Here is a 19883-nt window from a genome sequence, read left to right as displayed (position 1 = left end):
CTGATGAATTTGAGTACAAGGACCCAGTTGATGGTTCGGTCTCAAAGCATCAGGGTATCAGATATCTATTTGAAGATGGATCACGATTGGTAAGGGATCTCTCCTGCTCTAGCAGTATTGAGAATATGTGAATTAGAAGCTGTTGTGCATGGGAATATGAAAAATATACACAGATAACTGGGGATTCAAATTCTTTTCTGAGTTCATTTCTTTTTACCAAAAGAATTAAATAACAAATAAAGTGGAATGAATGCAAAAAACATTTATGGTAACTCTTGTTGGGTGCATATGGTCATGATCTTTTAGTGTTTTAAATATCCACCTTTTGGACTGTGCTAGGTTTTCCGTCTCTCTGGAACTGGCTCGGAAGGTGCTACTATCCGTCTGTACATTGAGCAGTATGAGAAGGATTCATCCAAGATTGGAAGAGATTCTCAGGAAGCACTTGCTCCACTGGTAAGTAATGTTGGAGAAAAGTTAATGTTTGTTGTCCAGTCTTCTTTTTATTTTATATTTTGGGGTTTTCGCTAAATTAGATTTAATCTTGTTACAGGTGGAGGTTGCTCTTAAGCTATCGAAAATGCAGGAATACACTGGCCGTTCTGCCCCAACTGTTATTACATAAACTTATTCGTGTATGATATACTTGCTTTTGTATCTTACGAACTAAATAATTGAATAATTTTACTGTCCTCACTGGACGGACACCATAGAATTTACAAGATATCAAGCTTATTCTTGAGTCTTTTATTATGGTCCACATCCAATTGAGGGTTACTGTGAAAGAACTCATGTCTGGAGTTGAAGAGTCTTGTTCAAATATAGAAATGCAGCAATCTATCTCACTGTACTTTGATTCATTGCTCTTTCATCTAGAATGACTACTGCTATGAACGGTCTTTCCTTCTGCAAATTCTTATTCAGCTTTTCCAACTTTGACTAGTCTCAGTCGGCTGAGTATTGTTCTTGATATCAGGATTTTCTGTATTTTTCTTCTTTCCTTTCGCCTATGTGTTCTGCACTCCTCTTTTTCTTTTCTTTCCCCTTCTCTCTTTTTTCTGGTTCTGTCAGCCAGGCATCCTCATCCTGTGTATCTTGATAGCCAAAAAGGCTCAACCCTCGAGTGAGTGACATACTAACAACCACTCACCCACCCTCTGTTTATTGTTGTATTCGCCTTTCTCTGATGTGTTTCGTTAAGTTTGTATGTTTGGAGCAAACCTTTGCACATCTATGTTGGTTATGAGTTGCGACTCCCTTTGCTCGCGTGCTCCAACAGGAACAAGATAGCTGAGCTAGTTGCTGTAAACTTCGTAACTTTCATTCAAACCTATCATACACTTCAGGAACATAGTTATCGACATCCGTAACATGCATCAAAGCAATAAAGTGAATGGTATATATCTTTTATTTAATATAACAAAGTCAATACTTATGTATTTTTACTTCAATTATCATTATGTACAACTTTAAAACTATAAACTTCAATATCCAGAGTAAACATGACATGAACTTCTACGAGTAACATGGAGCACAACTATAGAAACTGTAGCACAAATCGATGTCTAGAAGAAAAGATAAACGCTAATGTCTAAAAGAAAAAAAATCAAAGGCTTATACTCAACATAAAAGGCACCCACGAAATAGGTTTGGGGCTTACTCGAATTCAAGCTCAAGCATCTTTACTTTGTCTTTGATTCTGTATCTGTAGCTGAAAACATGAAATATATGGTCGAGTCTACTTATTCATAGGATGGTAAAATAACTCAATCCAAGATAGAATAATTGGTATAAGTTCATGCGATGCAATACATATAGGAATACATATGCATAGATACTTGTAACTTACACAGGAGACTCATCTTGTAATTGTATCCGTGAAACTGACATTTCTTATTACTTTTATCTTTATACATTTCTTATTACTTTTATCTTACTTTTCTTTAACTTACTATCGCATTCACACTGTCATCGTAAAGGCAATCTGACAACATCACTGTTAGCTAGGGATAAACTCACCTGTTCACGACAATCTAACAACACTCCTATTAGTTACGAGTTCGCACTTGGTGTACACTCACCCCTGCCAGCTAGGGTTCGCATTTGCTTCGTGTCACAACCAGTCTTTCACCACCTGATAAACTATTGGGATCTGATGGAAAAATTCCACCATGCTGGGGAGCTCATCTCATATTGTTCTTATACTTTTAAGCTCATTCTCAAGCTAATCATCTCCCTTTCATGCATCTTTTGTGCTTATCATTTTTATAGCTTATACAATAGATTCATACTCGAAGCATATGCATAAGCACTGTTGGAAAAAATAGCCTTTTGGGCCTAGCACACTTATAAGGGGTGCAAGTTGATAAGATGACCCATTAGGCAATCTAAACTATACGCATAATCTATATAAATACTATTATGGGTGTTTGGAGACTTAATACACAAAAAAGTATGGTTAGGGTTAGTAGTTCTTTGCATTAAACAAGGGGGTTTTAGAGTCTGTGAAAATAGGGGATCCATCCACAACATGAGGAATCCAAAAGACCAGTAATTTGAGCGAGGTTATTGCACTTGATCCACTTCGGCTTTGGAGAACTACCATAAATCTCCTATGCTCGTTTTATTACATTGGTATCAGAGCCAACATGATCGTTTTCTGCTCGTGTAAATCGTTTATAAACATTAAATGATTTCCAGGGTTTCTCCATGTTAAACCCGAATAACGATTGCATTATTTTATGTTCGAATATACATGTTTGCGCATGAAACTGTAATAGCCCGACCGGTTTTTTTGAGCATTTGCATTCATTTCGGTGGTTTGAGGTCACGAGTAGCTTCATACAATGTATTATGACTTGCGTGTATGGTCAATTTTGATTTTCGAGTGGTTCAGGATTGGTTTGGAAGAATAATTCTTAACTAGGAAGCTTTAAGTTGGAAGAGTTACCCAAATTTGACTTTTGTTTATTTGATCTCGGATTGGAGTTTTTATAGTTCCGTTAGGTCCAGATAGTGATTTTGGATATGGGCGTATGCCCAGATTTGCATTTGGATGTTCCTAGAAGATTTTGGCTATATTTGGCGAAAGTTGGCAATTTGAACGTTTGAAAAGTTTATAGGTTTGACTAGGAGTTGACTTTGATGTTCGGATTCAGATTGTTGTTCCGGGAATTGGAATAGGTTCGTTATGTCATTTGAAACTTATGTGCAAAATTTGGGTTCATTCCGGACTGGCTAGGCTTGAATCGGACGCTTGGTTGAAATTTGAAGTTCATAAACTTAAGAGATTGGTCTTGATCGACGATTCGTGGTTTTGATGTTATTGTTTGTGATTTGAGGCCTCGAGCAGGTCCGTGTTATATTTGGGACTTGTTGATATGTTCGGACGGGGTCCCAAAGGGCTCGGGTGAGTTTCGAGGTGGTTTCAGATCATTTCAGATGGGTTTTGTGTTGTAGGTTTGCTGGTGTCAGGTAAGGCATTGCGATCACGAGCAGGATATCGCGTTCGCGAGAAGGAGGCCGCGTTCGTGCAAAGATAGGTGAGCTGGAGGAGTTTTTGTTCTTTGCATTCGCGGGGGAGGGACCGCGTTCGCGAAGGTCATTTGATGGCTGGGTACTTTACGCTTAGCGTTCGGGACTGGTATTCCATGTTCACGGTGGTTTGGCGGATTTGTGCATCGCGTTCGCGATACTGGAGACGCGAACACAGAGGGTATTCTTTGACAGCGACTTTGTGCTTCGCGATCGCGAAGATATTCCCGCGATCGCGATGGGTATCCGTGAAGCAGTGTTATAAAGTACTCTATTTTGAAGGTTTTGGTTATTTTATCAGATTTTGAGTTAGAGCTCAAATTTGGACGATCTTGGAGGGGAATTTTACGACTTGGATTGCGGTAAGTATTTTTTACTCGATTTTGATTATTTTACATGATTCCGTCTTTGATTTTGGGATTTTGATTATGAATCTAAATGGAAAATTGGTGGATTTTTGTCATAATTTTCTAAAGTGAATAATTGGTTTTTGAACATCGATTCGGAGTCGGATTTGAGTGAAATTGGTATGGTTAGACTTGATTCGAATAGGTTGTCAGAACTTGTGAGTTTTGTCGGGTTCTCAAGTGCGAGCCCGGGTTGACTTTTTATTAACTTTGAGTTTTTAATTAAAGATTCGATCTTTATCGTTTGAGTTTGTTTTCTATGGCATTATTTGATGATTTTGAGTTGCTTTGGCTGGTTTCGAGCCGTTCGAAGGTCGATTTGCGCGGGATGGCATTTCTAGAGTATTGTTTTGGCTTGCTCGATATTGATTTGGCTTGTTCGAGGTAAGTAACATATCTAAACTTGGAAGTGAGGATATTTATCCCTAGAAACTATGATATTTGAGATGTGTTGGGGGTGACACACATGCTAGGTAACGGGCGTGTGTACTTGCATCGGGGTATTCATGATCCGGGTAATTCTTAGGCTATTATATGCCTTGTTTTGCTATCAAGCTTCTTTGATATCATGTTTCTCCATTTGTATGACTACGTGAGTTGTTATTCATGCTAGAAATCATGTCTAGGCTATCTATTTAATTTTTTGAGCCATGACAGGGCTATTTTTGCCCTGTTGAGCCGTTTGCCTTAGTCGTAGTCATACTGTTCAGTCATGATAGTTATATCCGCATGTTATATCTCTGTCTCTGTGCACTTTTGATATGCTGTCTCACATGTTGTTGGCGTTCTTGTACGTGATACGAGTTTGAGCTGAATTTGTGACACATTATGATATTCCGTGTTGAATAATTGGATTATGTTTTTGTGAGATTTTGGCATATGGAGACTTGATCGGTTGATGACTGATGTGGACCATAAAGTCGTGTTGTGAGTTATGTTGTATCGGGTTACACGCCACAACAGATTGATATTTGGATCGGTTGCATGCCGGAACGGGTATATTGATTATTGATTTTGAGGTGACGTGTATGTCAGGCCCATATTGGGCTAAGTAGTGCTGATCAGGTGCGACGTGTGCACCAGGCCCCACGATTAGGCTATGTGATATTGATTAGCGCTTGGGCTAGGATCGGCCCCTCCGGAGTCTGATGTTGCAGTAAGCGCAGGCACAAAGATATATGTGCTTTGGTGAGGGGAATTTGTGTCAGGCAACCCTTACAGTGCTGAGTGATTATGTGTGTGATGGTGAGGGGCATTTGAGCCAGGCACCTTGAGTGTGCTGAGAGCGAGAGTATTTGATGAATTCACTGTGATATTATTGACTTATACATATATATATATATATATATATATATATATATATATATATATATATATATATATATATATATCACAATGAAATCATCAAGTACTTTCACTCTCAGCACCTTGTCACGATCCCAAAATCCCACCTTAGGTAGCCGTGATGGCACCTAGTCTCTAAGACTAGGTAAGCCTAACACACATTGAGAATTTAACAGAAATAACGATTAAGATATTATTAAACTGATAAAATATCACAATGCCAAAATGGAACAACAGTCATAAAATCCCCAAAACCGGTTGAACTGAGTCATAATCTCTACTGAAATATACTAAGAATCTCTAACACAGTACTGTTCGAAAACTAAAGAAACAGTAGCATAGGAACTCTAGAAGGTGACTCTGAGTCCTGCGAGCGTCAAGCAGGTATACCTTGAAGTCTCCGCAAAATCTGAGTCAACTCACTGGCGTCCGACACGAGCAGAAGTACTTGGATCTGCACAAAAATATGCAGAAGCATAGCATGAGTACACCACAATGGTACCTAGTAAGTATCAAGCCTAACCTCGGTAGAGTAGTGACGAGGCCAGGTCAAGACACCTACTAGACATAGAAACCTGTGCAAAATATTAATTTAATCTAACAACGGGGAAGTAAAGGTAATAAATGACAATAAGGCAATTTATCAATACAAGCTAACAATGGAAATAAAAGCAACAATGACAACAAAGAGTGCACATATGATAAAGACAACAAACAACCGATTACAATCAAAATTACGAATTGAATGAGGTAAGGAAACAAAGTAATAACCGCTCAAATCAACAAAACCTTTCCAACATAGAATATACAACAAGAATCACACCGAGGTACCATACCTCATATTCACATTTCACAAGTCACAATCACAATCTTCCTTATATCGCCGCGTGAGCCTTGTATTTATTTTAAAAATATTTTTCCTAAAATAGCTACATGCGCTTTATCCCCCTCTCACCGCGTGAATTCAAGTAATTCTCTTACTAGCAACATGCATATAAATCCCACCTTATCTCGACCCATGCACATCGATTCCCACCTTTATACCGCCGCATGCGCATCAATATCACAACACAATAATCAATTCGTACCACACGTGTCCATATGCCAAAACATTGCCAGAAATTAACAATACCAATGTCATCACAACACATAGTCTATGGTTCAACCACAATGTGAACAAGAATCTCAATAATAACAAAATGAACGAGAAATAACTCAACAAGAAAGGTATTCCAATAACCAATAATTTCAACCACAAACGTGTTATTAGCTCTTCAACCATTACAACTTCAATAACTCAACAACAAAGGTATTTCCATGAAATGGCAACTTCAAACTCTAATGCATAACATATGCTTAACAATGAAGAGATATCATGAAATAGCAACTACGACTAAATGCATGAGAATAACTCAACAATGGAAAGAATAACATGTAACAACAACTACTAATAGATGCATATAAGAGTTACCTCGACAATGGAAACTAGAACATGTAATAATAAATTCAATTAAAGCATGTAAGAATAAACTTGATAACGAAAGATAGACCTAATAATAAATTTTTTAATTAAATGCTTATAATTAATCTAAGAGTCTAAACCAGTAAATTTTCACATATAAGCCTGTGTACACATTCGTCACCTCATGTACACCTCTTTCACATAATTCAAATAGTATAATCAACCAAATCCTAAGGGGTAGTTTCTCCCACACAAAGTTAAGCAAGATACTTACCTCAACTAGGCCAAATCAACGCTCAAAAATGGATTTTTCCTTATAATTCGCCTCCATGCGGCTCAAATCTAACAAAAAATGACTTAATATCATCAATCAATGCAAGACAAACCAATTTCGGTTAATAAAGCTAAGTTCTTTACACAATTCTCCAAAAGTCAACAAAAGTCAACCCTAGGTACGCCCGGTCAACACCCGAGTCCAAGGGTAGATATCGACTACCCATAACCCCACGAGTCTATATATTGGTTTCATTTTCAAATCCGAGTCCAATTCAACTCTCAAATCTCAAATTTTTATTTTTCAAAACATAGACAAAACTTTCAAAAATTTCTCTTAGAAATTCATGAATTTGATGTTAAATATCATAAATAATCATGTAATATAATTGTAAATTGATCAAAATCACTTACCCAATATTTTTAGGTTAAAATCCCTCCTCAAAATTGCCTCCTACCAAGTCTAGGGTTCTACAATATGAAAAATGAGACTAAATTCTATTTTCCAGCCTTTATGTTCAGGTGTAGAAGTCGCATTTGTGACCCTGGGTTCGCAATTGCGAACCCTCGCAAATGCAAACAATGACTCACAAATGCGGCACCTGACAATCCAGGGAAATGCCGCAAATGCGGCACTGACTTCGCATTTGCGAAGTCTGTCCCTCTCGCAAATGTGACCAATTGGTCGTAAATGTAAACCTACCCAGCCCAGGCCTTTCTTTGCAATTGCGAGTAAGGAATCGCAAATGCGATACTTGCCCCTCCCTGCCTACTTAGTAATTTTGTGGTTGGTGTTCGCAATAGCGATAACTGGAGCACCAGCACACCAACAACCCAAAAATGAATTCAAACCAATTCGAAACACGTCCAAAACGCACCCGAGCCCTCGAGGCTCCACACCAAACATCCACACAAGAATAAAACATAATGAATTTGCTTGTGCAATCAAAACACCAAAATAATATCCAGAACTACGAATCGGACATCAAAACACATGAAATTCAAAAGGAAAACTCAAGAACCTTTAGAATCACAACCAAGCACCCGATTCCTATCAAACCAACTCCGAATTACTCCAAATTTTGCAGACAAGTTTCAAATAGAAAACCAGACCTATTCCAAGTCCCAAAACCAAAATCCCAACCCGATGCCCATAAAGTCCACCTACAGTCAAACTTAGGGAAATTCCTAAACCTCAAATTGCCAACTTTCGGCAAAATAAGTCAAATCAACCTAGGGACCTCCAAATTCAATTTTGGGCATATGTCCAAGTACAAAATCATTATACGGACCTATAGGAGACATCAAAATACCGTTCCGAGGTTGTTTTTAAAAAAGTCAAACCTAGGTCAACATTCCCAACTTAAGCTTCTAAACCAAGAACCAAAGGGTCCAAATCATTCCAAGACTTCCCCAAAATGAAACTAACCACCCCCGCAAGTTATAAAACCACAAATACACTATGAGAAGCTTCAAAAGGGAAAATGGGGCTCAAATACATAAAATTACCGATTGGGTCGTTACAATATATTTGACATGTAGGCATAGAGATGTATTTTTCTCATGCTAGATGGCAATATGGTGTTATTTACTTGACATGTATTTAACATGTAGGCATAGAGATGTATTTTTCTTATGCTAACTGGTAAATGAAAAGTCTTATCTATTGTTAAAAGTTTTGAAACAAATCAAATTTCTCTGATAAAACTCATATTTTAGTGACTTCGATGGAAGATTCGGGATTTAACTGTTATACTTGTAAAGCATGTCTAATTCCCCGTATTTGTGAATGAGCTAAACATGATGTCTTTTGAGTTATTTACCGTTACTATCATCATTACATCTTGTGTTGTTGTTGATCATTGGTGTTGGACATTGACATTCTTCCGAGATCGTCACTGCTTTCAACCCGAGGTTAGGTGTGTTACTTATTGAGTACATGGGGTTGGTTGTACTCATACTACACTTCTACACCTTGCGTGTAGATCTTGGAGTTGATGTTGCTGTGTATGGTGGGAGCTGGCATTAAAGATGTACCTACTTTACGGAAATAGCTGCCACTTGTCCTTGGTAGCTTTAGATTTGTAATCTGTTTATGTACATTCCAAACATATGTTGTATATTTTTTCATACCATCTTTGTAAATCTAAGTCTTAGTGGATCATGACTTGTACTACCAGTCCTTGGGTTATTATACGAAAATGCAGTTATCTCACTTATTGATTTCTTGTTATTTCATTAGAGTTGTGTTGACTGTTATTTGGCTTACCTAGCGGGTTGGGTTAGGTGCCATCACGACTAGATAAATTTTAGATTGTGACAAGTTGGTATTAGAGCTCTAGGTTCATAGGTTCTATGAGTCATGATCAAGTATCTAGTAGAGTCTTGCGGATCGGTATGATGAAGCCCATACTTATCTTCGAGAGGCTACAAGGCATCTAGGAAACTTCCCATCTTTCTTTCCTTATCGTGCAGTATTTATTCAGCTTGAAACATATATCTTCGGTTTCTTTCCATCCACTTATATGTGATGTTGAGCACTCAGTATCAGCTATACACTAACGACTTATGATGTCGTGGATGAGGTACGAGATGTGTGTTTTGTGTTGTGGGCATAGGCCAGTCTGGAGGACTTGAGATCAGACCGTAGCTGGCTCAATGGTTCCAATTGTGTGAGTATGTGCTTTTGGAATTATATTTCCGGTAGTATCCCTAGGAGTTGGATTAATAGCTCAGTGAGTGGTTAGAAAGCTATATGATGAGTGTTATGTGAATGCGGAATGTGCTTAGATAGTTTGGATGTGATGTGAAGGATTTCGCTTCGGATGTGAAAGGACTATGGATGCTCGAGTTCTGTCGTGATGTGTTGTATAGTCTTGAGTTATGAGTATGTTAGGGTCTGCATTTGTTTATTGGTGGGATGAAGTAGACTCAAGTCTTGTTGACGGGTTTAGACTAGGGATGATTTAGTGATTTCATAGTGTTTGTGTCTATGGAAGGGCATAGAGAAATGCAGTTTGAGGCTAGGCAGGTGGGTTATCTCCTACAGGATGTTCTGAGGTTATGTGATCCCTATGATATTATGTGAAGAGTTTTCTTTCTATTAGTGGGTTATGTGTGTTTCAATTTGAGTTTGAATCGCTTGAGGAAGTTTGCTTGACTGCCACAAGGATGGATATGCGCTTAGCGGATGAGTTGAGGTATCTTATTATTAGGTCTACATGAGTTCATGAAGGATTTAGCTGAATCACGGTGCAAGATTATGATAGTTATGGAGTAAGGGTATTATGGAATTATCAGGTGTTATGTTCTATGGTTTTGAGCCAAGTGGGGGAGTCTGCTATCAACGATTAGATTGCATGATCATGTGTTATGTTAGTTTTGGTCTGAGGCATACTTGTGGATTGGTTATGCTTGATGATGTTAATTTCGAGGATGACTCAAGTGAGGAAATTGCTGGATGCAAAATGTGCTAAATCTTATGGGCATATTGGAAATCTTGGAATGATTTGGGTTTGTTATTCATGGTAGATGTAGTGTGCAAGGAGAAAGGATTCACTCAGTTGCTTAAGATGGGGTTGCTTCCTAAGGTATTTGTGTGCTAATGGAGCACAAGTCTTTCAACTCGTATTGGCGGTGCATTTGAGACTAGAGTAGAGTAGATAACTTCCGAGAAGGTTCTAATGAGTTCATGATTCATATGTGGTATTTTAGGATTTTTAAATTGCTAAATGGCTAAGATCGGAGATTTGCATTGGATGGTGCCGAGACTTGCAATATTTCCATATCATTATTGATTCTACATATCAGTATTTGAGAGGTTAAAGAAACATCTTTAGATTCATAGAAGGTCTTCAAAGTGGGCATTTTGGTTGCGGCACTATTGGACGCCTAAGAGGGAATACAGTGACTTATGGACTTAGGACGACGTGGTTTCATGCTAGGATCTCTTGTGATGAGCTTTGTTAAGGATCATAGTGTATTGGCATGAAGAAGTGTTAACTTAAAGGCAAGTCGAGGAGAATTCAAAGAAATGGGTAAGCTTGGTAGTGATTCGGGTCGGCATGGTAATAGATATGATCGTTCTTTTGGTTCTCTTGGTGTGGTGAGGCTCTACCGGTTGTTCTGCGGAAATACTCTTAGGTTGAGCGATTTGCGTGAATTGGTTGAGTTAGAGGGATTCAGTTCTAATGGCTTGGTTATGTGCGAATGGGTTGCGAAGATTTCTTGATGGTTTCAACCACGACTTGGGATAGATGTTTTCGACAGGATTGAGGGGTATGTTGCGTGTTGTAATTTTCTCTTGGATGGGGGTCAAATGGAAGGTTTCTGGATGATAGAATGTGTATCCTTCTTGTGATTCATAGTTGATAATGGGGTTCTCGTATTTTCGTATGATGGCATAATAGGTGCGGTGCGACATGCGGGATTGAGGATTTCATGTACGAGGTTGAGATTCCATTTAAAGAGAAGGTCATGAGTTCTAGATAGTATGGACGGTTTCAGATGTTTAGAAGAATGCTGGCATTATCTGGTATCACCTGAGAAGGATGTGCATTTCATAAGGCGCACTGTGTTTTGACTTGCAGATGTTTGACTGGTATTACGATAATCGCCTGGTTGATCGACTGATGATGTTCCGATTTTGCTATATGGCACGAAAGAATTATGGAAGTATTTTCAGTGAGATGATTGTGTATGAGCGATGTGTCAGTCATTTGAATGGTGGAGTTGGGATCAGAGATGGTAATTCTTGTATTCTAGGGATTTGAAGACTAGGAGGGTTATCGGAGATTGTTCCGTGTTTGCAGACGGTGAAGGCATGTTGAGAGTTCAACAGCTGGCTGTATGTGTTATTATTAGGTTACTGTGGACTTTTAGAGGTTTATTTACCTATTTGTGGATGACCAGAGTTGATTTGGGGGCCCATTGGTAGGCATGCTAGGAATGGGTGTTCTACATTGGATCGGATTTGTTTACCTCGCACAACGAGTGTTGGGGGGGGGGGCATCGGTTAGAGTTGATCTTATTCGTGTTCTAACATGTTCCATGTGTTAATCTTCTATGCTATGATGAGTTATGAGACTATTGACTATTTGCACGCATGATGTGGAATGTTGGGCTTTGTGGCAAAATTTGAGTGAGATAGTTCTTGGGGCGTTGAATGATGGATTGCGCCTTGGATATGGTCTTCATGTGTGTGGTATATTGTGCTATTCTTTTCTCCATGGTTATGGTCATGCACTTTGTATTTTTGTTATCGATATGCATATGGTTATCGATTTTGAGTATCATGGCTTCAGGTATTCCATGCATATGTTCCTTTGTGTTTATTTTATGTGTTTTGGTTCTCCTTTGTGTGATGGGTTAAGAGCATTGCACTTTGGGGTGATATCTATTGCGCTTGCAGTACAATTCTCTAATTTGATCCTTCTTCCATCTTTGGTTATATCCGAGTTGTTGCTTGTTCGGTGCACAAATTGAATGGTATATGGCTCTAGGTGGCATTGGTGTGACACGTCTGTCGAGCAGCTTGTACTGGATGAGATGAGGTTATTGAACATGGGATGAGTACTATCGGAATTAATTGAGGTATGTTTGGAGATAAGATGATGTCACTAGTCAACTTAGGATTTGACTATGGTTCTTGGTGGGTGAGAGAGCTCCACGACTTGTTGATCTGATGAGTGGTTAAGAGTATCTGCATGTTTCTTTCATCATTGGAAGTGTACAAAGTTTTAAAACAAGGTTTTATTCGATATGGGGTTTGCTATCGGTACCTGGTTTGTTATTGAGCAACTATTGTGATCGGAAGTTATTGCTAGAAGTATCTGAGTTATGGGTTATTATGTGAAAATATCTCAGGATATGGTTATGTCTTGATACAACTTGTTCAGACTTGCACAATGTTCAAATGCGAGAATCAGATCTTATAATGGATTCCAGATGTGGGAGATTTGATTCTAAGGTTTATGGACTAAGGTTGAGGTAAGGATCTTTAGTTAGGCTGTGTTGTAAGGCTTATAGGGATCAGGATGATGTGGGATCACCCATGGATATGTACACGGTGAGTTTATACAATGATTTGATGGCTTTGGAACGACTATTGGCACGTTCGAGGACGAACATATGTTTAAGTGGGGGAGAATGTAACGACCCGATCGGTCGTTTTGAGCATTTGCATTCTGTTTGGTTGTTTGAGGTCATGAGTAGCTTCACACTGTGTATTATGACTTGCGTGAATGGTCGATTTTGGTTTTTGAGTAGTTCGGGATTGGTTTGGAAGAATGATTCTTAACTAAGAAGTTTTAAGTTGGAAGAGTTGACCAACTTTAAATTTTGTGTATTTGACCTCGGATCGGAGTTTTATGGTTCCGTTAGGTCCGCTAGGCTTGTATCGGACGCTTGGTTGAAATTTAAAGTTTATGAACTTAAGAAATTGGTCTTGATCGACGATTCGTGGTTTTAATGTTATTATGTGTGATTCGAGGCCTCGAGTAGGTTCGTGTTATGTTTTGGACTTGTTGGTATGTTCGGACAGGCTCCCAAGGGGCTCGGGTGCATTTCGGGGTGGTTTTCGATCATTTCGGATGGATTTTGTGTTGCCGGTTTGCTGGTGTTAGGTAAGGCATCGCGATCGCGAATAGGCGATCCCGTTCGCATTCGCCAAGAGATAGGTGAGTTGGAGGATTATTTGTTCTTCACATTCATGGGTGAGGGACAGCATTCACTAAGGCCGTTTGATGGCTGGGTACTTTGCGCTTCACGTTCGCGACTGGTATTCCACTTTCGCGGAGGTTTGACGGATTTGTGCATCGCGTTCATGATACTGGAGACGCGAACACAGAGGGTCTTCTTTGGCAGTGAGTTTGTACTTCGCGATCGCGATCATGAAGATATTCCCGTAATCGCGGTGGGTATCCCTGAAGCAGTGTTATAAAGTACTCTTTTTCGAAGGTTTTGGTTATTTTATCACGTTTTGAGTTATAGAGCTCCGATTTGGGCGATCTTGTAGGGGATTTTCATGATTTTGATTGGAGTAAGTATTTTTGACTCAATTTTAATTATTTTACATGATTCCATCTTCGATTTTGATATTTAGACATTTTGATTATGAATCTAAAAGGGAAATTGGGGTTTTTTGTCAAAATCTTTTTAAAGTGAATAATTGGGTTCTGAACATCGATACAGAGTCAGATTTGAGTGAAACTAGTATGGTTGGACTCGTATTTGAATGGGTTGTCGGAATTTGTGATTTTGTCGGGTTTCGAGGTACGGGCCAGGTTGACCTTTTGGTTGACTTTGAGTATTTGATTAAAGATTCAACCTTTATCATTTGGGTTTGTTTCCTATGACATTATTTGATGATTTTAAGTTGCTTTTGCTAATTTCAAGCCGTTCCAAGGTCGATTCGCACGGGATGACATTTCTAAAGGATTGTTTTGCTTGCTCGATATTGATTTGGCTTGTTCGAGGTAAGTAACATATCTAAACATGGATTTGAGGTTATTTATCCATAAACACTATGATATTTGAGATGTGTCGGGGGTGACGCACGTGCTAGGTGATGGGCGTGTGTGCGTGCACCAAGTTATTCATGATCTGGGTAGTTCTTAGGCTATTATATGCCTTGTTTTGCTATCATGCTTATTTGATATAATGTTTTCTCCATTTGTATAACTACGTGAATTATTATTCATGCTAGAAATCATGTCTAGGCTATCTGCTTAATTGTTTGAGACATGATAAGGCTATTTTTGCCATGTTGAGCTGTTTGTCTTAGTCGTAGTCATACTGTTCAGTCATGATAGTTATATCCGCATGTTATATCGCTCTCTCTATACACTTTTGATATGCTGTCTCACATATTATTGGAATCCTTGTACGTGATACAAGTTTGAGCTGAATTTGTGACACATTGTGATATTCGATGTTGAATAATTGGATTATGTTTCTGTGAGATATTGGCATATGGAAACTTGAGCGGTTGATGATTAATGTGGGCCATAGAGCCGTGTTATGAGTTATGTTGGATTGGATTGTACGCCGCAACAGATTGATATTTAGATCGGGTTGCACGCCACAAAAGGTATATTGATTCTTGATTTTGAGGTGACGCGTACGCCAGACCCATATTGGGCTAAGTAGTGCCGATTAGGAGCGACGCGTGCACCAAGCTCCACGATTGGGCTATGTGATATTGATTAGGGCTTGAGCCAGGATCCTCCCCTCTGGAGTTTGATATTACAGAGAGCGCAATCACATAGATATATGTGCTTTGGTGAAGGGCATTTTTGCCAGGCACCCATACAGTGCCGAGTTATTATGTGTGTGATGGTTAGGGGCATTTGAGCCAGGCACCTTGAGTGTGCTGAGCGCGAAAGTACTTGATGATTTCACTGTGATATCATGCTAACTGGTAAATGAAAAGTCTTATTTGTTGTTGAAAGTTTAAAAAAAATCACAGTTCTCTGATAAAACTCATATTTTAGTGATTTCGATGAAAGACTCGGGCTTTAACTGTTATACTTGTAAAGCATGTCTAATTTCCCATATTTGTGAACGAGATGAGCATGATGTCTTTTGAGTTATTTATTGTTACTATCATTATTATATCTTGTGTTGTTGTTGATCGCTGGTGTTGGACATTGACCTTCTTCCGAGCTCATAACTGCTTTCAACCTGATGTTAGGTTTGTTACTTATTGAGTACATGATGTCGGTTGTACTCATACTATACTTCTGCACCTTGCGTGAAGATTTTGGAGCTTATATTATTATGTATGACGAGAGCTGGCATTGAAGATGTACATGCTTTCCGGATATAACTGCCACTTGTCCTTGGTAGCTTTAGATTTATAATCCGTTTATGTATATTCAAAATAGATGTTGTATTTATTTTCATACCAGCTTTGTAAATCTAAGTCTTAGTGGCTCATGTACTACCAGTTCTTGGGTTATCGTACGGAAATGCAGTTATCTCACTTGTTAATTTCTTGTTGTTTCATTAGAGTTGTGTTGACTGTTAGTTGGCTTATCTAGCGGGTTGGGTTAGGTGCCATCACGACTATATGGATTTTGGGTCGTGACAGAAACCTGAGGGTTTTTAAACCCTTTCGATTTGTGAATAATTGATGTTTTAAATTCTAGGGTTTAATTAATACGAATTTAATCGTAAATTCAATTATTCATGGTTTCATGCAATTTCTGTGCATAACTCGTTCTATAATATGCTACCAGCATGTTTCTTGAGCATAAAAAAATAATTAAAAGTGATTTTCGTCGAAGTTTTTGTAAGATTTTAAATAAAAATCAAATTAGGGTTTGTTTGGATGAGGGATCGAATTGCTAATCGTTGTTTTTTATTTTTGCCGATACAAATGAGTCCTTAAACACAAATAGGACTAAATCTTATGATTAATCCGCGAGAATAGGCCGGAAAATCACGTTTTTGGCCGGAAAACCTAGCGACCCACCTCCACCCAACCCACTATTTTGGTCGATATTTTGGCTTATATTTTGATATTTTTTGAGCAATTGGTGTTTGAAATCAATCTTAAAATACGTTTAAGAAGACACTTTGTATTTTGATTGGATAAAAATAGTAAAAAAAAAGGAAGAAAAACAAACTGGGCCGCGAAAAATCTATCTTTTCTGCACCTGAATTAGGCTGACTGCCGAAATGGAGAAGAAGGGCTGCTGTGTGTGGCCTGCCTAAGCCCAGTCGCGGTAGTAGAGAGTTTTAGCGAGTGTGTCCTACCCCAGACTCCATTTCAATGATCTTTTCGTGGTTTTGTGTGAAATTAAATTTTTGATTTTTCTATATGTTATATTTTCAATTTTTGGACACTGATTTTTTTCTGCAATTAATACCATTCTAAAATTGTAAATTTTGTAATAATTATTTTCTGTGATATTTTTAGAAAATAAATAAAAAAAATTATTGTGTGATACAGAATGTGACTCAGTCTCTCTAGATGCCTATGTAAAATTAATATCCCTTTTTCTAAGTGAAATTAGGTAAAACTATTGAATTTTCCCTTGATTTGTTCTTGGAAATATGTGAAAATTATTTTTTCCAGATCAAATCATAATATTCTATTGATTTAAATATAAATCTAGAATAATTACTTGATTTATCATTGACATGTATGCATTTTGTATATATACTTCTTGTTTAGTTGAGAAATAAAAGGTGTTTGTTGGAATATTTTCTTGTGATGACCCAAAAATATCATCTTTAAATTTAATAAGTAATTATATTTTTTAAGACCTCAAAAAGCACCATTTATAATTCTTCGACTTATGTGCGCAGTCCGTACAATTTTTCGGAAAGTTTTTATGTGAAAAATAGATTAAAATGAGAACTAGAGCTTTAAGACTCAACCAAGTTGACTTTGGTCAATATTTTGTACAAACGGATCCGGATCAGTATTTTAAAAATTCCAGTAGGTCCGTATCGTAATTTGGGATTTGGGCGTATGCCCGGAATCGAATTCCGAGGTCCCTAGCTCGAGATATGGAATTTTGATGAAATATTAAAAGCTTGAAAGCTTAATGATTTCTAAGAAATTACTGATATTGGATTTATTGACCTCGGGTCCGTATTTTGGTTTCGGAGCCCGGTATAGGTCCACTATAATATTTATGACTTGTCTGCCGAATATGGTGGGAATCGGAGTTGATTTGACGTGATTCGAACGTCCGGTTGTATAAATATAAGTTTTAAAGTTTTCTTGAAATGTTCCTTTGATTTGGTGTCCGATTCATAGTTCTAGGTGTTATTTTGGCGATTCGATTATGTGAGCAAGTTCGTATGATATTTTAGAACCTGTGTGCATGTTTGGTTTGGAGCCCCGAGGGCTCGGGTGAGTTTCAGATAGGCTACGGGATGTTTTGGACTTTGAAAATCTGGTATTTTGCTGCAGCAGGTGTTCTGGTATTTTCTTCTTCGCGTTCGCGAAGGTACTCTCGCGAACGCGAAGAGTAAACTGGGTAGCTGGATTTTTTTTCTTCTCGAATGCGAAGGCTTGGTCGCGAACGCGATGCGATGGGGGCATTACCCTTCACAAACGCGACCATCTCCTCGCGAACGCGTAGTGTTTGGCACACCTGGGGGAGGGACGATCATTCTTTCAGCGCGAACGCGAGCTATGCCTCGCGAACGCGAAGGCGTCGCGAACGCGAAGGTGTCACGAACGCGAAGGAGGACTCGCAAACGCGAAAGCCACGGGCTGGTACTCATTGTGAATGCGACAGGCCCTTCGCGAACGCGAAGAAGCCCTGACCCCTGTGACTTAAAACAAAACCAAAAACGGGATTTTTCCCATTTTTCATAAACCCTCAATTATAACTCGGCTTAGGGGTGATTTCAAAAGAGTTTTTCACGATTTCGAATTAGGTAAGTGTTCTTTATCATATAGTGATTGTATTTCACAAATCCATGTCTATATTCATCATTTATTTCAGATTCAGATTCAGATGTTTCAAGTGTCGTTCATGCTGATGAATTTGAGTACAAGGACCCAGTTGATGGTTCGGTCTCAAAGCATCAGGGTATCAGATATCTATTTGAAGATGGATCACGATTGGTAAGGGATCTCTCCTGCTCTAGCAGTATTGAGAATATGTGAATTAGAAGCTGTTGTGCATGGGAATATGAAAAATATACACAGATAACTGGGGATTCAAATTCTTTTCTGAGTTCATTTCTTTTTACCAAAAGAATTAAATAACAAATAAAGTGGAATGAATGCAAAAAACATTTATGGTAACTCTTGTTGGGTGCATATGGTCATGATCTTTTAGTGTTTTAAATATCCACCTTTTGGACTGTGCTAGGTTTTCCGTCTCTCTGGAACTGGCTCGGAAGGTGCTACTATCCGTCTGTACATTGAGCAGTATGAGAAGGATTCATCCAAGATTGGAAGAGATTCTCAGGAAGCACTTGCTCCACTGGTAAGTAATGTTGGAGAAAAGTTAATGTTTGTTGTCCAGTCTTCTTTTTATTTTATATTTTGGGGTTTTCGCTAAATTAGATTTAATCTTGTTACAGGTGGAGGTTGCTCTTAAGCTATCGAAAATGCAGGAATACACTGGCCGTTCTGCCCCAACTGTTATTACATAAACTTATTCGTGTATGATATACTTGCTTTTGTATCTTACGAACTAAATAATTGAATAATTTTACTGTCCTCACTGGACGGACACCATAGAATTTACAAGATATCAAGCTTATTCTTGAGTCTTTTATTATGGTCCACATCCAATTGAGGGTTACTGTGAAAGAACTCATGTCTGGAGTTGAAGAGTCTTGTTCAAATATAGAAATGCAGCAATCTATCTCACTGTACTTTGATTCATTGCTCTTTCATCTAGAATGACTACTGCTATGAACGGTCTTTCCTTCTGCAAATTCTTATTCAGCTTTTCCAACTTTGACTAGTCTCAGTCGGCTGAGTATTGTTCTTGATATCAGGATTTTCTGTATTTTTCTTCTTTCCTTTCGCCTATGTGTTCTGCACTCCTCTTTTTCTTTTCTTTCCCCTTCTCTCTTTTTTCTGGTTCTGTCAGCCAGGCATCCTCATCCTGTGTATCTTGATAGCCAAAAAGGCTCAACCCTCGAGTGAGTGACATACTAACAACCACTCACCCACCCTCTGTTTATTGTTGTATTCGCCTTTCTCTGATGTGTTTCGTTAAGTTTGTATGTTTGGAGCAAACCTTTGCACATCTATGTTGGTTATGAGTTGCGACTCCCTTTGCTCGCGTGCTCCAACAGGAACAAGATAGCTGAGCTAGTTGCTGTAAACTTCGTAACTTTCATTCAAACCTATCATACACTTCAGGAACATAGTTATCGAC

The 19883-nt window shown here is 38.5% G+C and overlaps 1 protein-coding gene across 1 annotated transcript in view; it reads left to right on the top strand.

Moving 5' to 3' along the window:
- The window catches only part of LOC107832007 (phosphoglucomutase, cytoplasmic), a 27606-nt gene extending 8172 nt beyond the window's left edge, over window positions 1-19434 (top strand). Inside the window, exons 18-20 of the mRNA XM_075245464.1 lie at window positions 18493-18610; window positions 18861-18977; window positions 19075-19434. Coding sequence (XP_075101565.1) covers window positions 18493-18610; window positions 18861-18977; window positions 19075-19146 — 307 coding nt within the window. The 3' untranslated portion in view covers window positions 19147-19434. The remainder of the gene's footprint in view (window positions 1-18492; window positions 18611-18860; window positions 18978-19074) is intronic.
- Window positions 19435-19883: the final 449 nt, after the last annotated feature.

The sequence above is a fragment of the Nicotiana tabacum genome, chromosome 23, assembly GCF_000715075.1.
Source record: "Nicotiana tabacum cultivar K326 chromosome 23, ASM71507v2, whole genome shotgun sequence".
Taxonomy (NCBI): Eukaryota; Viridiplantae; Streptophyta; class Magnoliopsida; order Solanales; family Solanaceae; genus Nicotiana; species Nicotiana tabacum.
This window is presented reverse-complemented; position numbering and strand designations above follow the sequence as displayed.